This window comes from Leucopleurus acutus (assembly GCF_964270905.1).
Source record: "Leucopleurus acutus genome assembly, chromosome: 3".
In the NCBI taxonomy this organism is placed as follows: Eukaryota; Metazoa; Chordata; class Mammalia; order Artiodactyla; family Delphinidae; genus Leucopleurus; species Leucopleurus acutus.
Window position 1 is genome coordinate 135,804,456 of NC_139145.1, and position 26,765 is coordinate 135,831,220.

General features: G+C 40.4%; 2 protein-coding genes across 3 annotated transcripts in view; one reads left to right on the forward strand and one right to left on the reverse strand.

Moving 5' to 3' along the window:
• The window catches only part of MOCS2 (molybdenum cofactor synthesis 2), a 49,637-nt gene extending 38,850 nt beyond the window's left edge, over positions 1-10,787 (forward strand). Inside the window, exons 7-9 of one of the 2 annotated variants that reach the window (XR_014326123.1) lie at positions 535-640; positions 10,148-10,278; positions 10,683-10,787. Coding sequence is in view for 1 of the 2 variants with exons in the window: in XM_082836811.1 (XP_082692937.1) it covers positions 535-603 (69 nt within the window). In the remaining variant the exon portion in view is untranslated. Of the gene's footprint in view, positions 1-534; positions 7,683-10,147; positions 10,279-10,682 lie in introns of those variants that run through there. The other variant, XM_082836811.1, reaches the window with a different exon arrangement.
• Positions 10,788-14,538: 3,751 nt separating this feature from the next.
• The window catches only part of ITGA2 (integrin subunit alpha 2), a 103,672-nt gene continuing 91,445 nt past the window's right edge, over positions 14,539-26,765 (reverse strand). Inside the window, exons 25-30 of the mRNA XM_082836794.1 lie at positions 26,063-26,173; positions 25,002-25,106; positions 22,824-22,937; positions 18,003-18,092; positions 15,192-15,308; positions 14,539-14,735 (exon numbers count right to left, since the gene is read on the reverse strand). Coding sequence (XP_082692920.1) covers positions 14,655-14,735; positions 15,192-15,308; positions 18,003-18,092; positions 22,824-22,937; positions 25,002-25,106; positions 26,063-26,173 — 618 coding nt within the window. The 3' untranslated portion in view covers positions 14,539-14,654. The remainder of the gene's footprint in view (positions 14,736-15,191; positions 15,309-18,002; positions 18,093-22,823; positions 22,938-25,001; positions 25,107-26,062; positions 26,174-26,765) is intronic.

Sequence of the window (26,765 nt, forward strand, 5' to 3'; positions counted from 1 at the left end):
CATCTGTGATACAGGCAAGGGATGGGCAGGTGGGTAGGGCACGCACTTACAGCGTGTTTGCCAACAGCACGCAGCTCAGACCTGTTTAGGAACCTTTGGGGTGGTCTGTTAATTTCAAAGCTAATGGAAATATCCCTTTGGCCTTTGGAAACACATATTTAGAAATGTGGAAGTAGTAGGTGTGTCTGGAAAGAAAAAAGTGTTGAAAGACCTTCCATCTTCCATACATAACCTTGCCCAGGCTGTCTCCTGTCATGATCCCAAGTGGAATTAATTGTTTATTCCTTTCTGTGTTTGCCCCTTGTCTTGTTAAGGCTTCTTGTCTGTCGTTTCTCCTACTTGACTGAGTCCTTGAGTGTAGGGAGCACGTTTATTCGTTTGTTTGCTCTTAATGCCTTATGCAAATGGCCATTGGATTGTTAAAAGAGGAGCAGATATAAATAGTTGTGATATTCATTTGCCTGATTTATTCAGATATATTTGCATTTATTAAAATGCTGTCCTTTAAATTCTTATTATCGTTCTGCTTTTTAGGAAATGTATGAAGAATCATCATCATCTTGGAAAAGAAACAAAGAATGCTTTTGGGCAACCGATGATTAAACCACTTAGGTTTTTAGAGTCTTAAAATTTAAACTTGGTAAATTCTTTGATCATGTTTTGATTTTTCGTCTCCAGAAGATAGTTTACTGAACATAAACTCTTATGTTACACCAGTGGAACAAGAGAGAAAAAAATAAATAAATGAGTGTTTAGGATGAGGGCTTATTCGGGACCTAGAGATAGAGGAAAGAAAGGCTTTAGGGAAAAAATGGAAGAATAATTTAAATTTAAGGAAAGATGCCTGTGGTAGACATATTATTCTATGACTAAGCTCTAACTGTAACTTGACTCACATTGAGGTGTGGCCCCTCCTCAGTGACTGTCTCAGAGTGCCCCCAACCCCCTACCCCTATGCCCAGTGATATCATTGGTGTCAGGGATGCGTTTTGGGAATGTAGGCAGAACTGGAAGTTGTAAAAAGTCCTTATCGGTTACTCTTGGTATGATATATTTTTAGAATTTATATATTTTTAAAATAAGCTAAATAAACATGATTTTAAAAGCAATATCTTGTTTTTAAAAATTCAGTGATAATACCTAAGATATTTCATCATATGAAGCTTTCTCGTATTTCAGAATCAATAATCTTACCATAATACTTATTATATTTTATTAGTTATTAGTATTGTATCAATCTATAAATTAGCATAAAATTGTAAAACAAGGCAGACTAGCAGCAAGGGTGCTTTGTGTGATAATGTTAGTTATAAAATTGTACCCACAACCAATTAAAAGGGGAAATTATATGATTATTTGGTAAAGTATTTTCAGATAGTTTTTTTTAGCTTAAGCAACATTATCATTAATAAAGTTATGTTTTCTGCAAAATCTTTATACTAAATAATGGTCCAGTTTTTGCTTGGTCGACCTATATACTATCTTGGTAGATCTTAGTATATAAGTTCCATATAGTTCTTTTTTTTTTAATTGAAGTATTGTTGACTTATAATATTTTGTTAGTTTTATGTGTACAGCATAGTGATTTGGGGGTTTTTGCATATTATATTCCATTATAGGTTATGACAAGATTTTGGTATAATTCCTATGCTGTACAGTAAATCCTTGTTTCTTTTCTGTTTTATGTATAGTAGTTCGTATCTGGTAATCCCATACTCGTAATCTGTCCTTCCCCTTCATCCTCTCCCCTTTGGTAAACATAAGTTTGTTTTCTATGTCTGTGAGTGTTTCTGTTTTGTATATAGATTCATTTGTGTTATTTTTTTAGATTCCATATATAAGTGATATCATATAGCATTTGTCTTTTTCTGTCTGACTTATTTCACTAAGCATAAGATTCCATAAATCCATCCATGTTGCTGCAAATGGTGATTTTGTTTTTTGTGTGTGGTGAGTAATATTCCATTATATGTGTATGTGTGTATATGTCACATCTTCTTAAGCCAGTCATCTGTTGGGTTGCTTCCCTGTCTTGGCTATTATGTAATAAATAGTGCTGCTGTGAACATTGTGGTGCATGTATCTTTTCGAATTAGAGTTTTCATGTTTTCTGGATATATACCCAGGAGTGGAATTGCTCAATCATGTGGTACTTCTATTTTTAGTTTTTTAAGGAACCTCCGTACTGTTTTCCATAGTGGCTGCACCAGTTTACATTACCACCAACAGTGTTCAAGCGTTCCTCTTTCTCCACATCCTCTCCAGTATTTATTATTTGTAGACTGATCGATGATAGCCATTCTGACTGTGATAACTCAGTGAGGTGATACCTCATTGTGGTTTTGATTTGCATTTCTTTAATAATTAATGGTGTTTCATGTGCTTGTTAGTCATCTGTATGTCTTCTTTGGAAAAATATCTATTTGGGTCTTCTGCCCAATTTTTGATTGGGTTATTTGTTTTTTCGATATTATATGAGCTGTTTATAAATAGACTTTTGATATTAACACCTTGTCAGTTGCATCATTGCAAATATTTTCTCCCATTACGTAGGTTTTCATTTTGTTGATGGTTTCCTTTGTTGTGCAAGAGCTTTTAACTTTCATTAGGTCCCATTTGTTTATTTTTATTTCTTTTGCCTTGGGAGACCTAAGAAAATAATTGCTGAGATTTATGTCAAAAATATTTTGCCTATGTTTTCTTTTAGGAGTTTTATGGTGTCATGTCATATATTTAGGTCTTTAAACCATTTTGAGTTTATTTTTGTATATGGTGTGAGGGAATATTCTAATTTCATTGTTTTACATATAGCTGTCCAGCTTTTGCAACACCACTTGTTGAAGAGATTGTCTTTTCTCTATTGTACACTCTTGTCTCCTTTGTTGTGGATTAACTGACCATAGGTGTGTGGGTTTCTTTCTGCGCTCTCTATTTTGTTCCATTGATCTATGTGTGTGTATTTGTGCCAGTACCATGCTGTTTTGAGTACTGTAGCTTTGTAGTATAGTCTGAAGTCTGGAAGGGTTATACCTCCAGCTTTGTTCTTTTTTCTCAGGATTGCTTTAGCAGTTCTGGGTCTTTTGTGGTTCCTTATAAATTTTAGGGTTTTTTTGTTCTAATTCCGTGAAAAATGTCATGGGTATTTTGATAGGGATCGCACTAAATCTGTAGATTGCTTTGAATGATTTTTTTTTTTTTTTTTTGTATTTCTGTGGTATCAGTTGTTACTTCTCCTCTTTCATTTATTATTTTGTTTGAGTCCTCTCTCATTTCTTCCTGGTGAGCCTGCCTAGAGGTTTGTCACTTTTGTTTATCTTTAAAAAAAAAAACCAGCTCTTGGTTTTATTGATCTTTTCTATTGTTTTTTGATCTCTATTTTGTTTATTCCCTCTCTGATCTTTATTATTTCCTTCCTTATGTTGACTTTGAGCTTTGTTTGTTTTTCTTCTAATTCTTTTAGGTGATAAGTTTTTGAGATTTTCCTTGTTTCTTGAGGAAGGCTTGTATCACTATGAACTTCCCTCTTAGAACTGCTTTTACTGTATCCCATAAATCTTGTAAGGTTGTTTACATTGTTGTTTGTCTTCAGGTATTTTCTTATTTCTTCTTTGATTTCGTCATTGACTCACTGTTTTTTTTAAAAGCATGTTGTTTAGTCTCCATATCTTTGTGTTTTTCTCATTTTTCTTTCTGTAGCTGATTTCTAGTTTTATACCATTATGTTCATAAAAGATGCTTGATATAATTTCTACCGCCTTAAATTTTTCAAGGCTGTTTTGTGTCCTAGTATGTGGTCCAGCCAAGAGAACATTCCATGCATGCTTAAAAAGAATGTGTTTTCTGCTTTTTTTTTGGATGTAGTGTCCTATACATATCAGTTAAGTCCAGCAGGTCATTTGTGTCATTTAGGACCTCTGTTGCCTTATTGATTTTCTGTCTGGATGATCAGTCCTTTGATGTCAGTGGGCTGTTAAAGTCTCCTACTGTTACTGTGTTCCTGTCAATTGCTTCCTTTATGTCTGTTAGTATTTGCTTTATATATTTAGGTGCTCCTGTATTGGGTGTGTATATGTTAACAAGTGTAATATCCTTTTCTTGTATTGATCCCTTTATTATTATATAATACCCTCCTTTGGCTTTTCTTATGGCCTTTGTTTGATTTTTTAAAATATTTATTTTATTTATTTTTGGGTGTGTTGGATCTTTGTTGCTGTGGGCGGGCTTTCTCTTGCTGCAGCGAGCAGGCTTCTCATTGCAGTGGCTTCTCTTGTTGCAGAGCACAGGTTCTAGGCGCACGGGCTTCAGTGGTTGTGGCTCGTGGGCTCTAGAGTGCAGGCTTAGTAGTTGTGGTGCGCGGGCTTAGTTGCTCCGCGGCATGTGGGATCTTCCCGGACCAGGGCTCGAACCCATGTCCCCTGCATTGGCAGGTAGATTCCCAACCACTGCGCCACCAGGGAAGCCCCTGGCCTTTGTTTTAAAGTCTATTTTGTCTGATATGAGTATTGCTACCCCCAGCTTCTTGTCATTTCCATTTGTATGAAATATCTTTTTCTATCCTTTCACTTTCAGTCTGGTATGTCTTTTGCCCTGAAGTGAGTCTCTTTTAGGCAGCATATTGCAGTTTCTCGTTCTTTTATACAATAGCCACTCTATGTCTTTTGATTAGAGCATTTAGTCCATTGACATTTAAGGTAATTATTGATATGTATGTACTTATTGCTATTTTATTCCTTGTTTTCCAGTTCTACTTTATTCTTTTTCATTTTGTGGTTTGGTAAGTTTCTTTTGTAGTATGCTTGAGTTCCTTTCTGTTTGCTTTTTTGTGAATCTGTTGTATGTTTTTGATTTGTGGTTACCATGGGGTTCATGTATGTTGATCCATAACTATATCTACTTGCTTTAAACTAAGTTATTCAAGTCCAAACACATTCTAAAAGATCTACATTTTTTACTCCCCTCCTCCACATTTTGTGATTTTGATCACAAAATGTGGAGGAGGGGAGTAAGAACTATATAAGCAGTAAAAGAATAAGCATGAAGATGTAAAATAGTAGTTATAATCGCTTTTACATTTTCTGTTTGCTTTTTAATCTATGTACTGATTTATTTAAGTGATCTTCAATCCTTACTTTATATTTGCCTTTCCTATTGGTATTTTCCCTTTCCTGTAGATTCTTTTTTTCCATTTAGAGAAGACCCTTCAGTATTTCTTATAGTGTAGGTTTAGTATTGCTGAATTTTTTTAGTTTTTGCTTGTCTGAGAAATTCTCTGTTTCTCCTTCTATTCTAAGTGATAGTCTTGTCGGATAGAGTATCACAGGTTGCAGGTTTTACCCTTTCAGGAATTTGTATATGTCATGCCACTCCCTTCTGGTCTGCAAAGTTTCTGCAGAGAAATCAGCTTATGATGTTAGGGGGGGTTCCCTCGTAACTGACTCTGTTTTTCTCTCATTACCTTTAGAATCCTCTCTTTATCTTTAACTTTTGCCATTTTAACTATGACATGTCTTGGTGTGGGTCTCTTTGGGTTCATCTTGTTTGGGAGTCTCCATGCTTCCTGTACCTGGATATCTGTTTCCTTCTTCAGGTTTGGGAAGTTTTCAGCCATAATTTCTTTAAGTACATTTTCGATCCCCTTCTCTCTTTTTTCTCCTTCTGGAACCCCTGTTATGTGTAGGTTGGCCTGTTCTATATTATCCCATAGATCTCATATGTTGCTTTCATGTTTTTAAATTTTTCATTCTGTCTGCTGTTCTGATTGGGTGATTTCCATTATTCCATCTTCCAGATCACTTATTCGTTTTCCTGTGTCATTTAGTTGTCTATTCATTGCTTCTGGATTGTTTTTCATCTACGAAATTGAATTATCTATTTTTGATTAGTTCATCTTTCGGGTTTCTAGTTCCTTCTTAATGTGTTCTGTGTTTATAGCAATAATCTGTCTTAATTCAGTTAGTATTTTTATTACCAACTTTTTAGACTCAGGGTCTGGTAGACTGATGAACTCTGTTTCATTATTTATTCTTTCAGGGAATTCCTCTCTTTTAATTGGTGCTACTTCCCCTGCCTTTTCATTTTACTTAACTTTCTCTGTCTCTATGAACTTAGGAGAAAGTTATCTATTTTGGTCTTGAAGGGGTGTTTTTATGTGGGAGCACCCCTGTGTAGACTGTGTGTGTCCAAAGTCTTGGGTGTACGGGCTGGTTTTGATATGGATGCCAGCCACGTCTTCCCTCAGAGTGTGCTGGCCACTATCACGTTGATAGGGGGTGTGGTTGGTGTCGGAGGATCTAAAGCCTGTGCAGGGTGTGAGGCAGGACTTCCTCTCTGCCCTGTGGCTATCACCACACTGGTAAGGGTGGAGTCTGACCCCCAGTTGCTGGAATAGAAGCTCTGAGGGTCAGGCTCAATCAGGCTCCCTTCCCCTTGAGTGTGTGCTCTGCCCCAGAGGAGGGGAGTGCTGAAGCAAGTGAGAGGACCGAGGTGGTGTCTGTGTAGGTGTCTGTGGCTCTGCTCACACACAGCCCAAGGTTCCTCTCTTCCCCCATTGTGTTTGTCCCAGATCTAGTGCAGGGCTGTGGCTTGGAGTGGGTGGGGCCGGAGCGTTTGCGAAGCCGGGGCTGGGGGTTGGGGCGTGTGGCTGCAGGAATTGGGGTGGCTGTTCTGCCACCAGAGGTCTGGGCTGCCTCAGTGGCAGTCTTCCCAGGACCTGTCTGCCCCAGATCCAGTGCCAGGTTGTGGAGTGGGTGAGGCCAGGGTGCTTGCTCGGGCGGGAGACTGACTGCAGCGTGCTCCAGTGGCACTGCCTGTGCATGTGCTTACAGTGGCCGTTGCTGCCCCGCCTGGATCACCCCTGGACCCCCGGACTGCCTCTGCATAACAAGAATGAATCTTTTCGCAGGGTCCGGCTGGCTGAGCTCTTGTGCCAAGATGTGATGTGGAGTGAGCAGGGCGCAAGGTGTTCACCCTGCTTGGATCAGGGAGTGCAGCGAGGCGGCAGCCACCGGTGCAAGGCCCTCTCCACCCTGATTGTTGGCAAGCCAGCACGCGTGCACTCCTCAAGAACAGAGTTTAGGCTTCTCCAGCCCTTCTGTCTGCCCCAGCAGTTTTCCCAGCAACCAACCAGGCTTGTCTCCTCTGTGTAGGACCCCGGGACTGGGATGCCCAGTCTGTGGCTCAGCCTGCTCGCACCCCAGGAGGAGGGTTCACCTGTGCGGACCTTATCTTCCTTTCAGATCCCTTCCAGGGGCAGAGGCCCCAACTTTATGCTTCTTTTCCATCCTACCCAGTTATGTGGAAATCTTTCTTGCCATTTCAGTTGTATAGGAGTTCTTTTGCCAAGTTTCCGGTTGGTTTTCTGTGTGAATTGTTCCACATGTAGATGTATTTTGATATGTTTGTCAGGGGAGGTGAGCTCCATGTCCTCCTACTTTGGCATCTTGATCTGACTTCCATATAGTTTTTAAAGTAATAATATATTGGCATAATTTTGGGCAGTTGACATCATCATAAAATTTTCATTATGCATTTTGGGAACAAAGACTTATACTTTCATACCCAAAGATTTTTTTTTCAGTAACATCACTAGTTACATCTAGCGAAGCATTTTTTACCTAAGGAATTCATTTATTCAACAAATACTGAATGCCTGTTCTGTGCCAGGCACCCACCAGTGGTCTTTGTCTGCCAAATTTAGATACCATGGGGAAGATCCTGCATCCTTTCTTTGGCTGGGACCTATGGAACAGCCATATGGACACTAGGAATCTCCTGCTTATTTGGTGTTTATTCCTTCACCTATTCAGACATTGGACCAGAAGAATCGTGGGAAGGCTGACAAATCCTCCACCAACTATTCCTTTACTGAGATGGGGTTGTCTGCCTGGTCTCAACCTTACCCTTTCTGAATTCATTGCCTGCCTCCCTCCCACCAAACTTTGTCCTGCTCCTGTTTGAGAACAGGGGCTGGTGGTTGGATGACAGTCAGTTACATTCTGTGTGAAAGCACAGTATCATGAGATTACTGGGCCACCAGATACTCCCGGGATTTTGCACCCATGTTGTTCATATGTTGTTTATTATGTCATATATGTCTGTATGAGGTATATGTGGATTTCAGGATTTTTCTACTTCTACTCAAATATTTAGAGGATCTTTATTGATGGTAATTAAATATTTAAAGAACATAAAGTATTCTCTATGCATGTTTTATTAAAGAATCATGTCTTAATTTTGAGTAGGTTTTGTTCTAAGTCAGGAACACAGACTATTATGCTTTTAAGTCTCCAGTACAGAGGTTAAGGAGTTAATCTGGGGCATGCTAAAACTGGGATGGAACATCCCTGACAGTTTTTAGCGCATTGCACTGGATTTAAATAGGGTCTTTGATCCCCAGTTTCTTAGGTGTGGCAGTGTTAATTGGTGGTAAGGTAATAAGGGGCTAGCATCACTTTGACACAGCCTTTTTATACCCGTAACTTAGTTGCTTCACTAATTAGAATAGTAACCTAAAAAAATCGGCCTTTAAGTGGATTGTAATGTTTAAAGTCACTTTGGAACTGTGGCTTTGTATGACAGCCTATGTAAATTCACCCAAGAAGTAGGAAACTCGGATTACTTGTGTTTCAAGTTTTTTAACAGGTAGCAAAATTTAAAGAATTTTATCTTTGAATGAAAGTAATAGCAGATGGTCAACAAATGGAGTGTTTTGTGATTTTGTGGATATTTTTGTCCTTTAGATATGATGTTGAGCCACTGTATTTTCAGCATGTTTTGAGAAATAGTGATTAAGGAGCCAGAAGTTTGAATCTTGATCTTAGATCCCTGAATGAACCTATTGGAGAATTAGAAAACAATTCCTGGATATCTTTTGAATCCACTCATTTCTTTTTTCCGCTGCTACATTTGTCATCCAAGCCACCACTCCATTTCTCTTGGACTGTTGCTGTGGCCTGGTGACAGTCCCCTTTCCTTCTCCCACTTAGGTCACTTCATCATCCTACTTGAACCTTCTGATAGGTAATCACATCCTAGAGCTTCAGTGTTCTCACCGTGACCTACAGCCTACATGATCGGTCTCCTGCCTGCCCCTCTCACCTCCTCGCTTGCACCAGGCTCCCTGCTTTGCTGTGGTGCTTTGTGGCAGGCTTATTCTCCCTGAGTCCTTGCCAGTCTCTTTGTCTAGCATGCCCTTCCTCCGGGAATTCCTATAGTCTGCTTCCTCACTTTATTTCCTCACTTCCTCCCTAATTAAGTGTCACCTTCTCAGAGAGCCTTCTCTGACTACCCCATTTAAAACTGGATTCCTGTTCCCTTCCCTTGCTCTACTTTATATCTTGCAGTGGCACTTAACCACTACCTCATGTACTCCATCTGTTCGTTTATCTCCGTCACTAGACTATCAGCTTCCTGAGGCCAGGGATTTTTTTGTCTCCGTCACCACAGTGTCTAACCATGACATGCACTCAAGAGTGCTCAGAAGCTCTGTCCGTGTTAAGTATTGTGTGTGTAGTTGTAGTGCTTACAGATGTGTAAAAGTATCTGGCTAGATGAATGCGTGGATAGGTGCAGCTTTTTCTTCTGCACTCTCTTCCTCACTCCCATCCTGCAATGTCTCTCCTACATAGTTCCTGAGCACCTGGCTGTAGTATGAGCACCTAGCTGTAGTAAAGGCCTCTCTTAAGGCAGTAACGATTTGTGTGGTGTAGTTAGGTAGCTCACCCAGCAGAGGGCAGTAGAGCTAGGGCTATAGTAAGAACAACTTGTTCTTGTTGTTCTTATAGTAAGAACAACTTTTTACCTTCATTTTGCACAGAATCAAGAAGTTCAGTTTAGTTAGTAGCCTTTTTCTTTTAGTTAGGTTGGAGTGGTCCTAAGATGAAAATCAGTCCCTCCTTTTGAATAAGATTATTTCCAATCTTTAATTGGTATCTTAATTTAAAATATCAAAGGGTTATGATAGGATGAGGAATTTTTTTTAAATGTTCTATGTAGTTTTTAAAAGATGATATAGAATGAATAAAAGGAATTACTTTTTAAAAATACATAAATATAAAACTTCCGATTTGGGACAGAATGGTAGATTTGATACAGGTCTTTAACCTACTCTGTGACAATCCAAAGAAAAATGAATGTTCTTTTTCTTCAGAGTTGTATTTTAATGTACGAAGCATACCAGATACGCTTACTGGTGGTGGTTCTGCAATCAGCTGCCCTTATGATGTGCTTCACCAGAACTGAGATGGGCCAAACTGAGGAAGGCACGTGGGAGTTCACCTGGTAGGAATTGGGGGTGTTTGTGCATAGGTGTGAAAGGCGACACGTACCCAGCAACCTGTGCATTGACGTGCCAGCTATAGAATGAGGGCCAGTCTATGAGCCCGATATGTATCTTGTTTTATAATTTCAGCACGTTCATCTCAGCATATTTAATCCTTAAGATGTAAACCCCCTAGCTCACTATTAAAATTTTTTTAAAACCTATGCAGATGACTACTCATATAGGCTGCAGCGGTTTGACCGATTTTTTTTTTCTATACCAAGCACATATTTATATCTAGAGGTAAGTTGTGCTGTAGAGTAGTGTTTCTCAAACTTTAACATAATATGAATCATCTGGTGATCTTAAACTTCCAGTTGGAATTCAGTTCTGTGGGGCAGCTGAGATCTGCATTTTGTAACAGCCTCCAGGTGATGCAGCGCTGCCTACCCATCGACCACATTGTGAGGAGCTAAGCCTTTACACCTAGTCTCTAAGCTATGAAGGCGGTTTAAGGTTCCTGCAAAAGCATCCTTGTGGCCACTGCTACTGGCGGAAGAGGTTGGATACATCCTCACTCTTCTACTGAGTCTTGAATGTGTTCTGAAGCACAGTGAGTGCATAAGATAAATACAGTGAAATACGTTAAGTCGTAAAATTCAAATTCCAAAGTAAATAGCTTTATTTTCAAAATGATTTTAATTGTATTCAGTAATGTGGTATTTAAAGAGGGGTTTACAATTAAATAATAACTTTTCTGTTTGATTCTTATACTTCAATAGGAGAAAAGCTCTTAACTAGTTTATGTTGATTACTGCTCCAATTTGATCTTTTGCTTCTCAAAAATCAAACGAATTGTGAAACTTCATATACAAACATGCATATTCATTTTTATATTTTTGGTGGAGAGAAAAAAAGACAAAACCCAGTTTATCAAAAAAGCAAATATACTTAACAAAGATTTATACATTATGTGTGAAGGAAACTATCCTAGACGATTTGTCTTTAAAAAAATAATACAATTTAACATAGTTGTGCAATATATACATTTACATTTTGACTTTATCTGCCAAAATAAATCAGGTACGAATGAAACCATTTTTTAATATTTACATAATGGCTACATTTTCATTCTTTAAGGTTCAAAGAAATAGTTAACATTTTTGTTTCAAACTTTACCCCCATGTATACCTTTTACCTCTAGAGGTCTAGTCTTTCGAATTGATTGAAATGAGTATGCGTTAATGAGGGCATAGTCCTAAGAGCTGTGTATATAATTATTTTCTGTGTGCAAATTGTATTAATGATGGACCAGGGAGCTCAGTTTGAGGAATCCTGTTTAATGCTTTCTGCTTAATGATGTCTTAATTTATGGGACTGTCATATTACATTATAGCTGTATATCAGAATAGATTATAAAATTATACCTTCTATAATAACTTGTAGTATAATCACTTGTGTGATTATGATAAACTGGTTTTAGTTTTTTCACATTTAATAACTTTTACTATTTTATAAAAATAGCACAGCCAGCTAGGAATCTGTCCAGTTCTCATTTTGCTGCTAAAATGGACAATGCACAAATTCAAATCTCAATGCAATTTTTTCACAGGCTGTTTCTACTTTAGTATTTTGTAAGGCTTGTGTGGCAGCCATGCATGAAGCAACTCAATTCTTATCACATTCTATACATATTGTCTATACACCATTTATGAAATGGAAACTTTGAAAGATGACATCTTTTAAGCCCCATATTCTACTTACTTTTAAAATAAAAGTATGGCTGAATAGGAATACAGAGCTTTTTTTCTCAAATAATTTTTTAATTTCTTGGATGAATACTCAACCTTTGCTTAAAAGTGCTTGAGAAATACTCCTCACTAGAGCCTCTGCCTCAAATATGTGATCTGGTAACAGAAGTTGTATATTTAGGCCACTTGCTTAGTGCAGTGGTTCTCAGTCGGGGTGATTTTGCCTTCCAGGAGGCGTTAGCCAATGTCTGGGGACATTTTTTGATCACCACAATGAGTGGGAGAGGGAGCGTCTGGTGTTCGTAGGTAGAGGCCATAGCCAGAGGCCAGGGATGCTGCTGAACGTCCCACAATGCACAGGTCAGGCCCCCCGCAAGAAAGAATTACCTGGCTCCAAATGTCAGTAGTGCCCAGCTGAGACACCCTGCCCCAGTGTGATCAATGGTGCAGAGACAAATGGCTAATTTTTTAGTTTATAGTAATCCAATTCCTTCGTGGAAACAGTGCCGTCAAGGCAGTTCATCCAAGGCAAGGCTCGCCAGAGCTCGCAAGCTCCCTGTGAGTGTGTGACCTCAGATTAGGGTTTATCATCTAAGGAAGGGGAGGCAGAGTAAAATAAAAGGATGACTTCCAATGTTCTCAGTATATTACATCAAAAAACTAGTAAATATATACAGCAGTTACCCAGTTTATTAAATAGTCTTTATCAATCAACTTAATGACCAGTTAGTTTCCCCTCCACTCTTTTTTTAAAACAATTTTTCTTGGAATGAAACAGTGTTTGAATCCAGCTGCTAAAAGAATTGGGCTCTAGCACACGTTACTAGAGAATACCATGCTGTTTTTGCTGTAAACCCCTGATGTTTTATTTCTAATTGTGTTTTTTCCCCCCTTTGTCAGATGCAAAATAAATTCTGTAATTGTGCAGACAGCCCTGCACTGCCATCACAGGCACCCATGGGCAAATACCTGTTTTCCTCCGAATTCTTTTCAGTGTCAGATTCTTGGAGGATTGTCTACTTGTGTTATAAGAAACCCAGATAGTAGGTTTTTAAAGTTAAAAGCGTCGCTGCTGAGCTCCGCCCCAGTCTCCCCATTTTATAACAAGGACAACTGAAGTTTACAGAGGCTAAGTGACTTGTCTGAAGCTTTAGGTATGTACTTTTTGGCATAACTGCCCTTTTTTTCCCAGTCCCTCCTAGAGGATAGGTGGGCTCAGAAGTAGAGAAAAGGTGCAGAAGGAGAAATGGGTGGTGGTCCTCACAGTGGTCCATTTACATCATAGGACCGGGATGCTTGTAAAATACAGGTCACCAGGCTTCATCCCGATCTGATGACTAAATAAGACTCTGAGGAGTTGGGGCGTGAGACTCTACCTGGTGAGCAAACTCCCAGGTCCTTCTTCTGGGAGTGTAAGTTCTCCAGAAACAGACAAGCACAGCAGGTGCACATGCTGATTTGGTGGTTTCTAATGTCTCCTTGTAACTTCTTGCAGATTCCTGAGATGTTTATACTTTGCCTTGTTTACCCTGCCTGAAATCTCAACAATTAGAAATTCACTTGGGCTTTTCTTGCATATTTAGCAATAAATGAAAATAGCTCCCTGAAGTTAAGGGGATTATACAGTAATTCACGCAAGTGTGGAAGTGAAACAGATGACTTCCTTCTCACACCTGGAGAAGAGCAGCTGCCCTGGGAGTGGGAGATTTGGACAAGGAGGGTGGAAAACTCTGGACTCCTGGAGAGGAAGGCGGGCAGCGGCAGGCATCGAGAATATGGGGGCATCAGGAGGTGGGAGGGGTTCATTGTGGAAGGAGGAAGGATTCCAAAGAAATTACTCATCTTTCAAAAATTCACAAGGTCCCCCCGCAGCCCGTCAGGGTCAGCCAGTTAGTTAAAGGAGGAAAATTTCCTCCTTCTTCCAGGCGGGGCCTCCAGCAGACAAGATTCTACCATAAATGATGTTACAGAGGTTAAACAAAAGTTTGTGCTTTGGCCTCTAAGTCCTTTAGGCCCCTAACCCTCCCCCAGTGAAATGGAGATTTCCTCTGCAGGAGGCCCCTACCAGTCATCAAGCATGTTTTGATAAGTACATCATCTCAAGAAAGGGACTCGAAGGAAGCAGCTGTGGGCTGACAACAGCAAATTTTACCTAGTGTATCAACAAAATTATCACTGAAAATATCCTCTGTGGCAACTTTGGAGAAGCAGCATTAAGTTGAAGACCTGTGGGGTTTTTTTGCCCATCAGCATCAGTATATCCAAGCTAATTATATACCTATACCGAGTACTTCCACTTCTGTTGTTTAAAAACAATCATTTTAAATGATTGGGCTTTTCCCAAAAAAATATTCCGAGAAAGGTTATATCTTTCTTTAAGAGTTCTCCTGTTTGGAAGCATTTCATGTAAACTCTGGACCAGCCAACGTAAAGATCAATTTCCCCCCAACATAAAATAGTCTTTTACCCTTTATGCTCCTGCCCTCCCAAATCCCTCACAGTTTCCTTCCAAACTGACCTGCAGCTCTAGTTTACCTATTACATTATTAAGTTACACTGGGATTTTTAAGAAACCCATTCATGCGAATAGTAAACCCTGGCTGTGATGCTGCCCCTTCCCACTGCAGTGGGAACTGCTGGGTGATTCAGCTGTTGAGTTCTGTGGTCTCATCAATTTCATCTGGATTTTTGGTCATTTTTTCATATTTTCTTTTGAAGAATCCAAGCTGTAAGATGATGATGTAAAAACATTACCACTTCTGGCTTATTTTGAATGGACCCAGACTCTCCCCTCCTTGCACCTCTGGGAATCGTGGGGGGCTGGAGAGGTCAGTGTGCAGAGTACTGACCTGGCATCAGCCCTTCAGTGAGGAGGTTAATACCCAGAGTTGAAATGAATTGCGTAAAGTTAAATTTTTCGGGGTCTGCTTACTTGCAGGTGAACAAAACATTCAGTGTCTGGATGAAAGAAGGTTGGAGAAAAGGGACCAAGACCAAGGAGATAAAATCCTTACTGATTGTTTTCAAGAACATGAGTGAGAATTTGCAAATAAACTTGCATTTCCTTTTTTCTTATGATAGACGAGGAGGTACCATATAAAACAGGTTTGCTCTGTGATAAGGAAATTCAAGACAGAGGTCTTCAGGACCCCTGTATCTTTTAAATATGAAACCTTTCTTACCTTCCATAAAACTGCAACCAGAGCTAATAACAAAAGGATTCCAGCAATTGCACTTCCTACTATAACTCCGGTTGGTACTTCAGCTTTCTCGTGGGGTTTCATTATGGTAATGGGAATCTGTAAGTGTATATACAAAACAATTCCGTTAATTTTAGCACTGAAAAAGAGTGAGATGGTCAAATCCTCTAATTTTATAAGTGACGGTCTGGAAAGGGGATGTGACTTCCTCACGATCACATTCCTCAGTTAAATACTGTACAGTACAATCTCGAGAGAAAATGCTCCTGCAAATACAGGCAAGGCGTGCAAGTCTTCCCATTTCCTTCCTTTAACTGCACTGCATCAGTATTTAGTGGATATGTCATCTCTGACAGTCTCAGATGCTTTAATCACTTATGAAACTTGGAACTTTAGTTTCTGGCATCCAGCCTCATCATCAAGTGAAAGCCATTTGGAACCCAGTCTTGGGGAGGAGAGTCAAAAAATTAACAACACAAATCCCTTGTGATTAAACAGTAACAACAACAACTACTTTGAATTGGGCTCCTAAACTGTTGATTTACTTGATGTGGATTGTTAACAAGTAGAAGTAATATCTCAGGGCTCAAGGTGACCCTTTCAGTGACAAATTGCCCTTGAGGTTACACATGATTCTTAACGTCCACTTCCTGGCAGTCTTTGTGGCTTTGTAATAGCACGGCTGCCGTAAGAGTTCTAACAGTAAAACTGTATATTCTTTTTTTGTTTGTTTTAATTGGGGAAAGAATCACAACCATTTTTAAAGAGTTAATTTTGGAGCCAAACAAGGGGAGAAAACCTAATTTATTTGCTTGATTTAACACTGAATTACAGTGGCAGATAAGCTGCTTTTCACCACAGAATTTATGAGTTGGGCTAAACTTGAGTCTGGCCTTTTGGTGACTATATTTCTTCTCATTTGGATTTTTAAGAGCTAAACTAAGGCTTTAGAAATTTAGGAATAAAATAACTAGATTCATGTAGTTCACTGCTTAGTGGCAGTCATATCCTCACTTCTCTCTATTCTAGAACTTCCTAATCCAGGCTCCATGGATCTTTAGGGAACTATGAGTACATGATTTTTGTATCGGCTTTTTAAGTGGGCTTGGAATTCAAATAAATTTAAGAATCACTTGTCTACCTATAGGGATAGGTCAATTTATTATTTGGATTCCAAAATATAATTTTTAAATTTATTTAATTTATTTGGATTCAAAAAATATTTTTATAGACACAAGTAATAGTTGGCCTCGGGCTTCCCTGGTGGTGCAGTGGTTGAGAGTCCGCCTGCCGATGCAGGGGACACGGGTTCGTGCCCCGGTCCGGGAAGATCCCACGTGCCGCGGAGCGGCTGGGCCCGTGAGCCATGACCGCTGAGCCTGCGCGTCCGGAGCCTGTGCTCCGCAACGGGAGAGGCCCCAACAGTGAGAGGCCCACATAACGCAAAAAAAAAAAAAAAAATAGTTGGCCTCTATTACTTAATCAGTATTGCTCAGAGAAAACCATGAAAAGAAAAATCTCCCAAAAGGTTCACTGAAATTGTTAACTTGAATTTTTAATTAATGCATTTATTTAATACTGCTTTCTAAAAAAAACCCAGATTTCAGCAGAGGTCCAGGTATTGTCTGAACACTACATTTTTCTGAAATGAACTTTTAAAATTATCTATAGTACTTCCCCCCTCCCAAGGCTTAGTTCATAGCACTCTGAATTTGAAGCCCACGTTTCCTTTGGCTCCGTTTCTGATTTTCCGCACCCCAGCCTCTGAAGAGAAGGTGCGGGCCTTCGCTGATAGTCCTAAACCAGAAGCAGAGCAGCATCCTCTGTGTGGCATCATTTTTGCTGGGGCAACAGTGGGACAGCAGGGCTGTGAGCTCCACTCTCAGGCATCGAGAGAGGTCCAGAGTTCACAAGGCCATTGGCTTTTTAGCCAAGTCCACAGACTGCAGCAGTGGACTAGTGGCCTGGGGCCAGCTGCCAAGCTGTCCTCGGGGCGGAGTCTTGAACTGGCTTCCAGTTCCTAACAAAAGCGTTGGGAGGAAGATGCCCAGGGCTCTGCCAGCAGATTAGCTGAGCATGGAAATCCTGCTATATCTAAATATGGCATATTCTAACCAGAGTTCCAGTGCAAAGGAAGGTTGTCCCGTGCCAGCTCTTGGAACAGTGAGCCTTTGTTTTCTGTGAACGTACATTTCTTTGCCAAACGCTTTTTTTTTTTAAAATCAAGAGAAGCATTTATAGTTTTCTAGACTGAAGATCTAATGAATGAATGGATGTTTCACAGTGTCAGTGTCTAGTTTTAAGGAGTACTGCTAAAAACAAGAAAAAGCCCTCTAATACATGCCTTATTTATTAAGCATACTTAAGCACTTTCAAAAATACTCTAAAATACTATGTATGATTCAAAGGAGCATGACTTAGATTTCATGGCCGAGGATGTAAACTGCTTTGTATAAGCATGAGCAGAAGGGAGGAGCCATGGTGCTGGTTGATGCCTGGAGCAGGGAGGAGGGAGCCACAGCACGATGGGGCCCCTTGTGCCTCCTGTCAGATCATCACTTCTGATCCAGCTTTGCCAGCGTGGGCACGAGGGGGAGGGCAAGTACACCAGGGGCCTTTTTTGAGTAGCAAACACCCTTATCAAAAGCTCAGCATGATAAACATTAGCCTTTCAGAGTTTCAGTAAGATACTTCTATATACATGAAGATGCGAAAGTGACCGCTGTAAATGGTCAGAAATGGAACGCCCATCAGAGACTCCAGCGCCCACAGGTAGGGATGTGATGCACTCACCGTGACGGTGTTTTCTTCGATCGCATATATCTGCGGGTTATAGGTGTCGATTTCTGCTGCTGCCGTCAGCTGTACTGTCTGAAAAGTCGACTGGAACATAAGAAGAATAAAGAGTATATTTTATCCTAGCAGAAGTTAATGTATAAAACTTGGCATGTTCCTTATTTATGTTCTTGTGGAAAGTGACAAGAGCAAATGCCAACTCTGAAGACTCAAGCATCTGCGTGTGCTTAAATCGCCGATATGCTGGGACCCCATGTGGGAACTTAAACCGTGCGGGTGACTGGGCCCTGCCGTAGCAAATTAAACGAAGTCTCTTCTATTCCGATTTGGATTCCTTTTATTTCCTTTTCTTCTCTGATTGCTGTGGCTAAAACTTCCAAAACTACATTGAATAATAGTGGTGAGAGTGGGCAACCTTGTCTTGTTCCTGATCTTAGTGGAAATGGTTTCAGTTTTTCACCATTGTGGACGATGTTGGCTGTGGGTTTGTCATATACGGCCTTTATTATGTTGAGGAAAGTTCCCTCTGTGTCTACTTTCTGCAGGGTTTTTATCATAAGTAGGTGTTGAATTTTGTCAAAAGCTTTCTGGCCTAACCCTAAATGTAAGGCCAGAAACTATCAAACTCTTAGAGGAAAACATAGGCAGAACAATCTATGACATAAATCACAGCAAGATCCTTTTTGACCCACCTCCTAGAGAAATGGAAATAAAAACAAAAATAAACAAATGGGACCTAATGAAACTTCAAAGCTTTTGCACAGCAAAGGAAACCATAAACAGGACCAAAAGACAACCCTCAGAATGGGAGAGAAAATATTTGCGAATGAAGCAACCGACAAAGGATTAATCTCCAAAATTTACAAGCAGCTCATGCAGCTCAATAACCAAAAAAACAAACAACCCAATCCAAAAATGGCCAGAAGACCTAAATAGACATTTCTCCAAAGAAGATATACAGAGTGCCAACAGACACATGAAAGGATGCTCAACATCACTAACGTTAGAGAAATGCAAATCAAAACTACAATGAGATATCATCTCACACCAGTCAGAATGGCCATCATCAAAAAATCTAGAAACAATAAATGCTGGAGAGGGTGTGGAGAAAAGGGAACCCTCTTGCACTGCTGGTGGGAATGTCAACTGGTACAGCCACTATGGAGAACAGTATGGAGGCTCCTTAAAAAACTACAAATAGAACTACCATATGACCCAGCAATCCCACTACTGGGCATATACCCTGAGAAAACCGAAATTCAAAAAGAGTCATGTACCAAAATGTTCATTGCAGCTCTATTTACAATAGCTAGGAGATGGAAGCAACCTAAGTGTCCATCATCGGATGAATGGGTAAAGAAGATGTGGCACATATATACAATGGAATATTACTCAGCCATAAAAAGGAATGAAATTGAGTTATTTGTAGTGAGGTGGATGGACCTAGAGTCTGTCATACAGAGGGAAGTAAGTGAGAAAGAGAAAGACAAATACCATATGCTAACACATATATATGGAATCTAAGATAAAAATGTCATGAAGAACCTAGGGGTAGGACGGGAGTAAAGAAGACACAGACCTACTAGAGAATGGACTTGAGGATGTGGGGAGGGGGAAGGGTAAGCGGTGACAAAGCGAGAGAGTGGCATGGACATATATACACCACCAAACGTAAAATAGGTAGCTAGTGGGAAGCAGCTGCATAGCAAAGGGAGATCAGCTCAGTGCTTTGTGACCACCTAGAGGGGTGGGATAGGGAGGGTGGGAGGGTGGGAGGGAGGGAGACGCAAGAGGGAAGAGATATGGGAACATATGTATATGTATAACTGATTCACTTTGTTATAAAGCAGAAACTAACACACCATTATAAAGCAATTATACTCCAATAAAGATGTTAAAAAAAAAAGTCTCTGGGGTGTGGGGTTTAGATACCAGCTGGTTAAAGCGTCTCTCCTGGTAACTCTAACTTGTAAACAGGGGTGAAAAACAAGGGTTTAGAAATGAAGTTTTTAATTGGGAAAGATCATAGTTTAGGTTTTTAAAAACAACGAAGTTTGTGACATGAGAGAAAATTGAAAACTTGGTGTTTTTAAATATTTACCTGAATCACAAAACAATGTGAAATCAGATTCAAAAGGAAGAGAATTTCTCTTCTGGGTACACATGTGTAAAATAATACTGTTTAAAGACCATGCATGTCAGTGGCAGACATCCTAAACCTTGTGTCCGTGCTAGATAACATGAGTAATAATTTCAGCTTTCCTAATCTAAGCATTTTTATAAAAAATACGGGATTGGGGGCAGGCATATAGGAAGGACATACATTTTATGCTGATGTTATTAGTAACCTCCAAAAATGAAATAATTTTACATGCATTCCTGAATCTAGTTAGAGAAAAATAATCTGTTTTTCAGTGGATACATTACTGATGTGTATACTGTTTTCTCTATAATCAAGTTTCGGGACTGACACTTACTTCGAGATGGAATACAATGCCCAGATCTGAGAACTGCCTTCACATGATCTGGCTACTAGGATTTAGTTTTTGTGGTTACTAGGGCACATAATTCAATACACTCCATGAGGTAATTTGCTAAACTATATCTGGGAGCCAGAAAGAGAGAATGCATATCCAAAAAGTGAGCAATTTATTTCCTTTCCACTGGCTCAGTCTCTGATTAGCCTTAATTTTCTCAAGATGGAAGATTGCAGTAGAAGTTAACCCTGATCACTGGTGTCTCAAACATACATTATTTGGGGAACATTAGGAGTATTGATGATGGTTTAAATTTAAAAAGGAGTAACAGTTAAGTGAATGTTCTTACTCAATAGTCCCTGCAGACTAGAGATGAAAGAATTTCCTTACAACACTGATATATCTGCCCTCCTAAGTCTGGCCCTTTGCACGGGTACGCAGTATCCTGCAGGGTTAACAAGTAACGGTAGGGGTACCATGCACACCCAGGAGACTGAAGTCACACACCTGCTAGTATTCAACAAGCCTTTTCCTTACAAAGGGCAACCAACAATGCCACTGATTTGGAAGCCTGAGCAATCACTTTGTGATGAAATTACTTGAAATGTTGACTTGCACTGTCTCAGATAAAGGGCAAAAGGTAGTACATTCATGGGCTCTAATACAGGAAGTATGATTCGTATTTCAGACTGGATCTCCTAGATGGTCTGAGAACATCCACTGTTGAAATGGTTCAAAACAAGGTGGGGATAAACATTTGACCTTTCCTGAAAGAGGAAGATGTGTAGGACATGATATGCAATAACTCTCATGGGTGTTTTTCAGCTTAACTATCATAATAACCATGTTGAAAAAGCATAAATAATACATTTCTTCAGAATTTTGCTTCCAGAAATGAAACTGCTGCTTCTGAAAACCTTGGAGAAGGTACTATAAAAAGTCTTACAGTTAAAATGATGTAGCTTTAAACAAACTCAAGAAAAACCAGATGCTTTTTACAGAGCCGGGGTGATTGCCTTTTGATTTGCAACAGTGAGTTTTCCTTCCCAGCTGGCAAAGGTTACTATGAAAACATTTGTTCCTCAAATCCAAGGAGCCAAGATCCAATGGGTAAAACTGAGCGCCAAACTGCAGCAGCTGGGATGATGGTATAACTGCCTGCTTTGCAGTCTTACAGGGCTTAGAGGCATCCTGAAGGCTTGAAAGCAAATGCAACTAACAAGAAAACCGAATAAAGGCAAACAAGGAGAAAACCCAACTCCTCACTCCTCCACTTCTCTAGTTTTTCACCTGCCTTTCACCATTCCTCTTTCTATTGTGTTTTTATCGAAGAATATTGCTTATATTTTGGTTCCGGGGCCAAGTTCGGAGGGAGCCAAGTTCTCTGATGTGACATAGAACTCCATAGCAGGGAGGGGTTTGTTGGAGAGATCATGAAGTGGTTAGAAAATAGGGAATAGGGTATGGTTGGTAAGCACCTTGAAGACTGATTTATGCGTTTAAAAAAAATTCACTGTGAGCCACAAGGCCCCCTGGAGGTTTCAAACTAATTTCTGTTTTGCTGCCTCGATCACAGCCAGTGTTAGTAAAATGAACAGCTCGCCGCTTATGTAGTCAGATTTAAGGAGCTCTGTCCATCCTTACTCTTCCCGTGCCAGACTGACATTCTGGCTACCGAAATCTCTGCTGAAAGCAGGTATCACTACTGCCAAGTCACACCTGCCAATTGGAAAAACACTCTGACATTGTTCTGGCACATTCCTCAAACTTGTGAGACTGAAATGACTTAAAAAAAACTGTAAGCACACTGGAGCTTTCACCAGAGAAGGGATTAAAAACAGGGGAGCAGAGTGGTTACACCTGGCTCTAATATAGGAAGATGGATTCTTAGGTTAGATTCATCTACCAGGTAGTTTGAGATCAGTCAACAGTCCCCTGGGAGCACAGGGAATTGAGGCGCTTTGATTTGGGTGTGGTGGAGACCATAAGTCAGAAAAGTCAAGAGCAGGGGGAGGAAGACAGAGCAGGTGGCCCATTGCACCCCAGGCAGCTGAGGGGATCCTGACGCCATTTCCAGAGATTCTGCTCTAGTAGGTTGGCATGGAGTCTAAGAAGCAGATGCTTTACCAGCAGCCCAGGTGATTCTGAGGCACAGTCAGGTTGGGCAAGCTTTGGAAAGGGATGGAAGCATACTGCCTTCCAAGGTAAGACTGCTCTGGGTCACTGGGCACGGCTGACATCAGTCAGAACGCTGATTTTGTCAGAGGGTGCGACCTTATTGACGGTGAAGGCTTCTGTTTCAATGCTATCAATGAGCCGAATAAACGAAGCTGATACTTACTACTGCGAAAGTCCCGTTCCAGATTCTGGTAGACACATTAAGGAAGTATTCTCCTTTCACCTGAAGGTCTTTCAGCCAGCAGGTGATGTTACTACATGAAGCGGTTCTGCAGTTCTTTCAGGTTGGAGTCAAGGGTAAAAGAAGAGAGAGTTAGTACAAGCTTTAAAAAATAAACACCAAAATTTTACAAAGACAGATAAAACCCAGTACTGGGAAGGAGCTAAGGAAATGAGCAATCTCATGAACTATTAGTAGTAGTTACAATTCTTCTTCTGGAGATTTTTTAGCACTTTGCCTCAAAATGTAAAAAGTGCATGTCCTTTGCCCCTGCCGCTTCCCATGTGTGTGGAAGGCCTCAGGAGATAATCATAAGTGTGTGCAGAAGAGTACAGCAGGCCTGTTTACTGAACTACTGTTTATCAGAGTTAAAGAGAAACAACAACCCTCACAAGACTGTTAATCAGCTATAGTGTAAGATAAAAAAAAAAAACTCCAAAGACTAAACAATCCGTGTTTATCAACAGTGTACTAGTTAAGTAAATTACTGAGTATACATACACAAAATGTAGTACAATTTAGTCAGTAACCTCATGATACAGATGCATTCCTTGAATTTTAAAAAAGTTGTCAGTAAAAGAATCAGTGGTTGCCAAGAGTTAGGGGGGAAGGAGGGATGAATAGGGGGAGCACGGAGGAGTTTCTGGGCAGTGAACTATTCTGCACCCCGTAATTGTAGATCCATGTCATTATACGTCCATCCAAACCGAGAGAACACGCATCAAGGGTAGCCTAATGTAAACCATGGACTTTGGGTAATTATGATGCGTCAGTGTAGGTTCATCAATTGAAACAAGTGTACCACTCTGGGCGGGGGGGGGGGGGCTGGTTCATCGTGTAGGAGGCTGTGGGTAAGTGGGGCAAGAGGTATATGGGAAATTTCTGTAATTTAAACTCAATTTTGCTGTGAACCTAAAATTGCTCTAAAAATAAAGCCTATTAAAAGATCTGTGAGATATCGGCCAATGAAAAAAGGTAGCTTGGTCCATTTATGTAACAGTGTACATGTGCTTATGTGTAGGTTAATGATTAGAGGTAAGGAAGAATGTTCATTAAATGTTAAGTGGCCCGCTGTTAGATTTCTGGAGAACTTTAGTTTTTTCTTTGTTTTTCGTCTTATGTTTCCTCTATATTGTTCACAGAAGTTGCCTTTTTTACAAAATCAAAACATTTTCATACCCTGAGATGAGTTTCTCCTGAGCATTTTTACATACCTCTGTTCAGATTTAGACCACATTTACACTGTAATTACACTATAGTTACTTAAATAAGAAACTGTTCATTCTGTTTTCCCATCCTTCATGAAATAAAATAATTGCAATAAAAGAAAAACAGGAGAATTTCAATGTTGTTCATAGGGGAGAACTGAGGTTGGTTTAGGTTTTACTGTTTACTAAATGTTTGCTTATTTGAATACTTCATATGTGCCAAGCGCCGTGCTAGATGCTAGACAAGTGTCTTTCCCAAAAAAGTGGCATAACTGGAGCAGGAGATGAGAAAATATTGAAAACAGAGAAGGTGGTCAGAGAGTCAAATTTAACAGCTCAATAAAAGACGTCAGTGATTATGTGGAGGAGGTGAGGGGGGCTTCACCTCCCACACATGCCCAGCTCCCGCTCAGCTCTTTGCAACGTTTCCACTATGCACGACACAAAACCAGTTTGACATGGAGTCCTTTTAATATCATGAAATTTGGAACATGTATTTTATAATAATGGCATAAATAATAATTCCAATAACCTAGATTTCAGCATGCTTTTTTTTTGTTTTGTTTTTGTTTTTTTGCCATACGCCATACGCGGGCCTCTTACTGCTGTGGCCTCTCCCCCTGCAGAGCACAGGCTCCGGACGCGCAGGCTCAGTGGCCATGGCCCACGGGCCCAGCTGCTCTGCGGACTGCGGCACGAACCTGTGTCCCCTGCATCGGCAGGTGGACTCCCAACCACTGCGCCACCCGGGAGGCCCATCAGCCTGTATTTTCTTGATTCACACAGATCATCAAAGGCAAAATAGGAAAGTTCTACCACCTGAGGTGGCAGGAAAAAAGAAGTGCCTCAATTTCCAGGTAAAACAAACAATGAATCACTAAAGGAAGTTTTCACCCCATTAACCTGTCCTCACCAGTTCTTTTACATGACGGAAATTTTCACTCTTGAAAGATACAGAAGAAGATGTCTGTCCTATTTTCAGTGGATTTATTTCGGCTTTGCAACTGATGTCACCAGCCTACAAAGAAGGACATCAAATCAGTCTTAGGAAGCAAGATGGTTTACGATGTTATTTTTTACTCGTTAGGAAATCCTATTGTCCCATGTTGGGGCAGGGGAGGGGCTCCCAGGATTCTCTGCACTGTGCTGACCTGGCCACACTTCTGTTCATCACTAATGTAAACCCTGAAGTATTCAGATCCTCCTGATGTGACTCGATGGCATGGCGCTGGTTCTTGCAGCCCACATGTGATGACACAAATTTGTAATAACAGTTGTCTGTGAGTGGTTTATTTAATTCAGCGTTTTTTCCTGTGGAACAGTTTAGGATTTTGCTTTCCTGTAGTCACCTATAAACAGCGCAGAAGTAACACTGCTGTAGCATTAGCTAAGTGCTAGACCACGGCTGAGCCACTGTCAGGGGTTTGGCTACAGCATCCCTGTAGCCGGAGGGCTTTTAGAGAAAGAAAAACACTGGTCCTAGAGCCTTAGCCCTGGAGATTCTGATTTAATTGCCTGGGGTAGGTCTGGGCATCACGTATTTAAAAAGCGACCCAGGTGATTAAATGAGCAACCAGGGTTGGCAACTACCAGTTGAAAGTCCAGGCTGGCAGCTTGAAGACCAGCTACTGACTGCAGCTGTGTAGACCAACTACTCTCCCACTATGGGTTCAACCTCTCACTTCCCAGCCAACTAACTTCTCTATAAACAGGGCTCTGACAAAGTCAGATCTTCAGCTGGTCAGAGGAGGTTTTAATAATTTCTGCCATCTGTACATCCCTAGACTCAGACATTTCTTATAACAATATACTGCTTCTAATATGAAATTAACTGCTAGTTTCCTAGCACCCAGGGTGCATAGGGGTTATCTTTTCAGTTTCTTGTCTGTATGATGCAGACATGACCACCCCCACTTCATGGAACATTTCCGTATGGAAGGTACACGTTTTTATAGGCCATTTGGCTGCACGTACCTGGTCCGTGTGCACCCCAGTCAGGTACATCAGCGGGTTCTTGCCTCTGGTGTATTGAGGGATATGGATGATTACGGATGCCATGCTGACTGGAACACTTCCTGTTGTTACCTATGTAGTAAGAACACACTCTGATTGCCGCTACGTCATACACATGTTGGAAGGAATGGGATCAATAACCTCAGTGTTGATGAAGGGCAGCTATTAAGTGGTAAGAGTGAGTCCATATGAAAGTGATCATTACTTTATGGTCACTCTTTGGCTCACTGTGTTTCACCTCTTGGAAGAATCTCAACATCTACAGTTTTAACTGGTAAATAATTTGTGACTTAGGAGATGATTAAAAACACCTACCATCTGTGGGTTTGGTCTGCTAGGGCATGAAGTCCCACTCTGCCCCTGACTAGCAGTGTGGCTTGGGCAAGGTACTTCACCTCTTTATGCTTCAGTTTTCTCATTTGTAAAATAAAGATAATTGGCATATCAGTAGGTATGCACAGATACAGCCTCTGTTCTCGCTGTTGGAAAGTCTGTCCTAATTGTCCAGGGTTCATGCCCTACTGGTTGTTAAACATTTTAAAGAACACTCATAGGAATAATAATCCTATCAATCTCATAACTGATCTGGGAATTAAATGGGTTAACATACATAAAGCACTTCATACAAAGATGGATACTTATTACATGTTCTCTGAATATTATA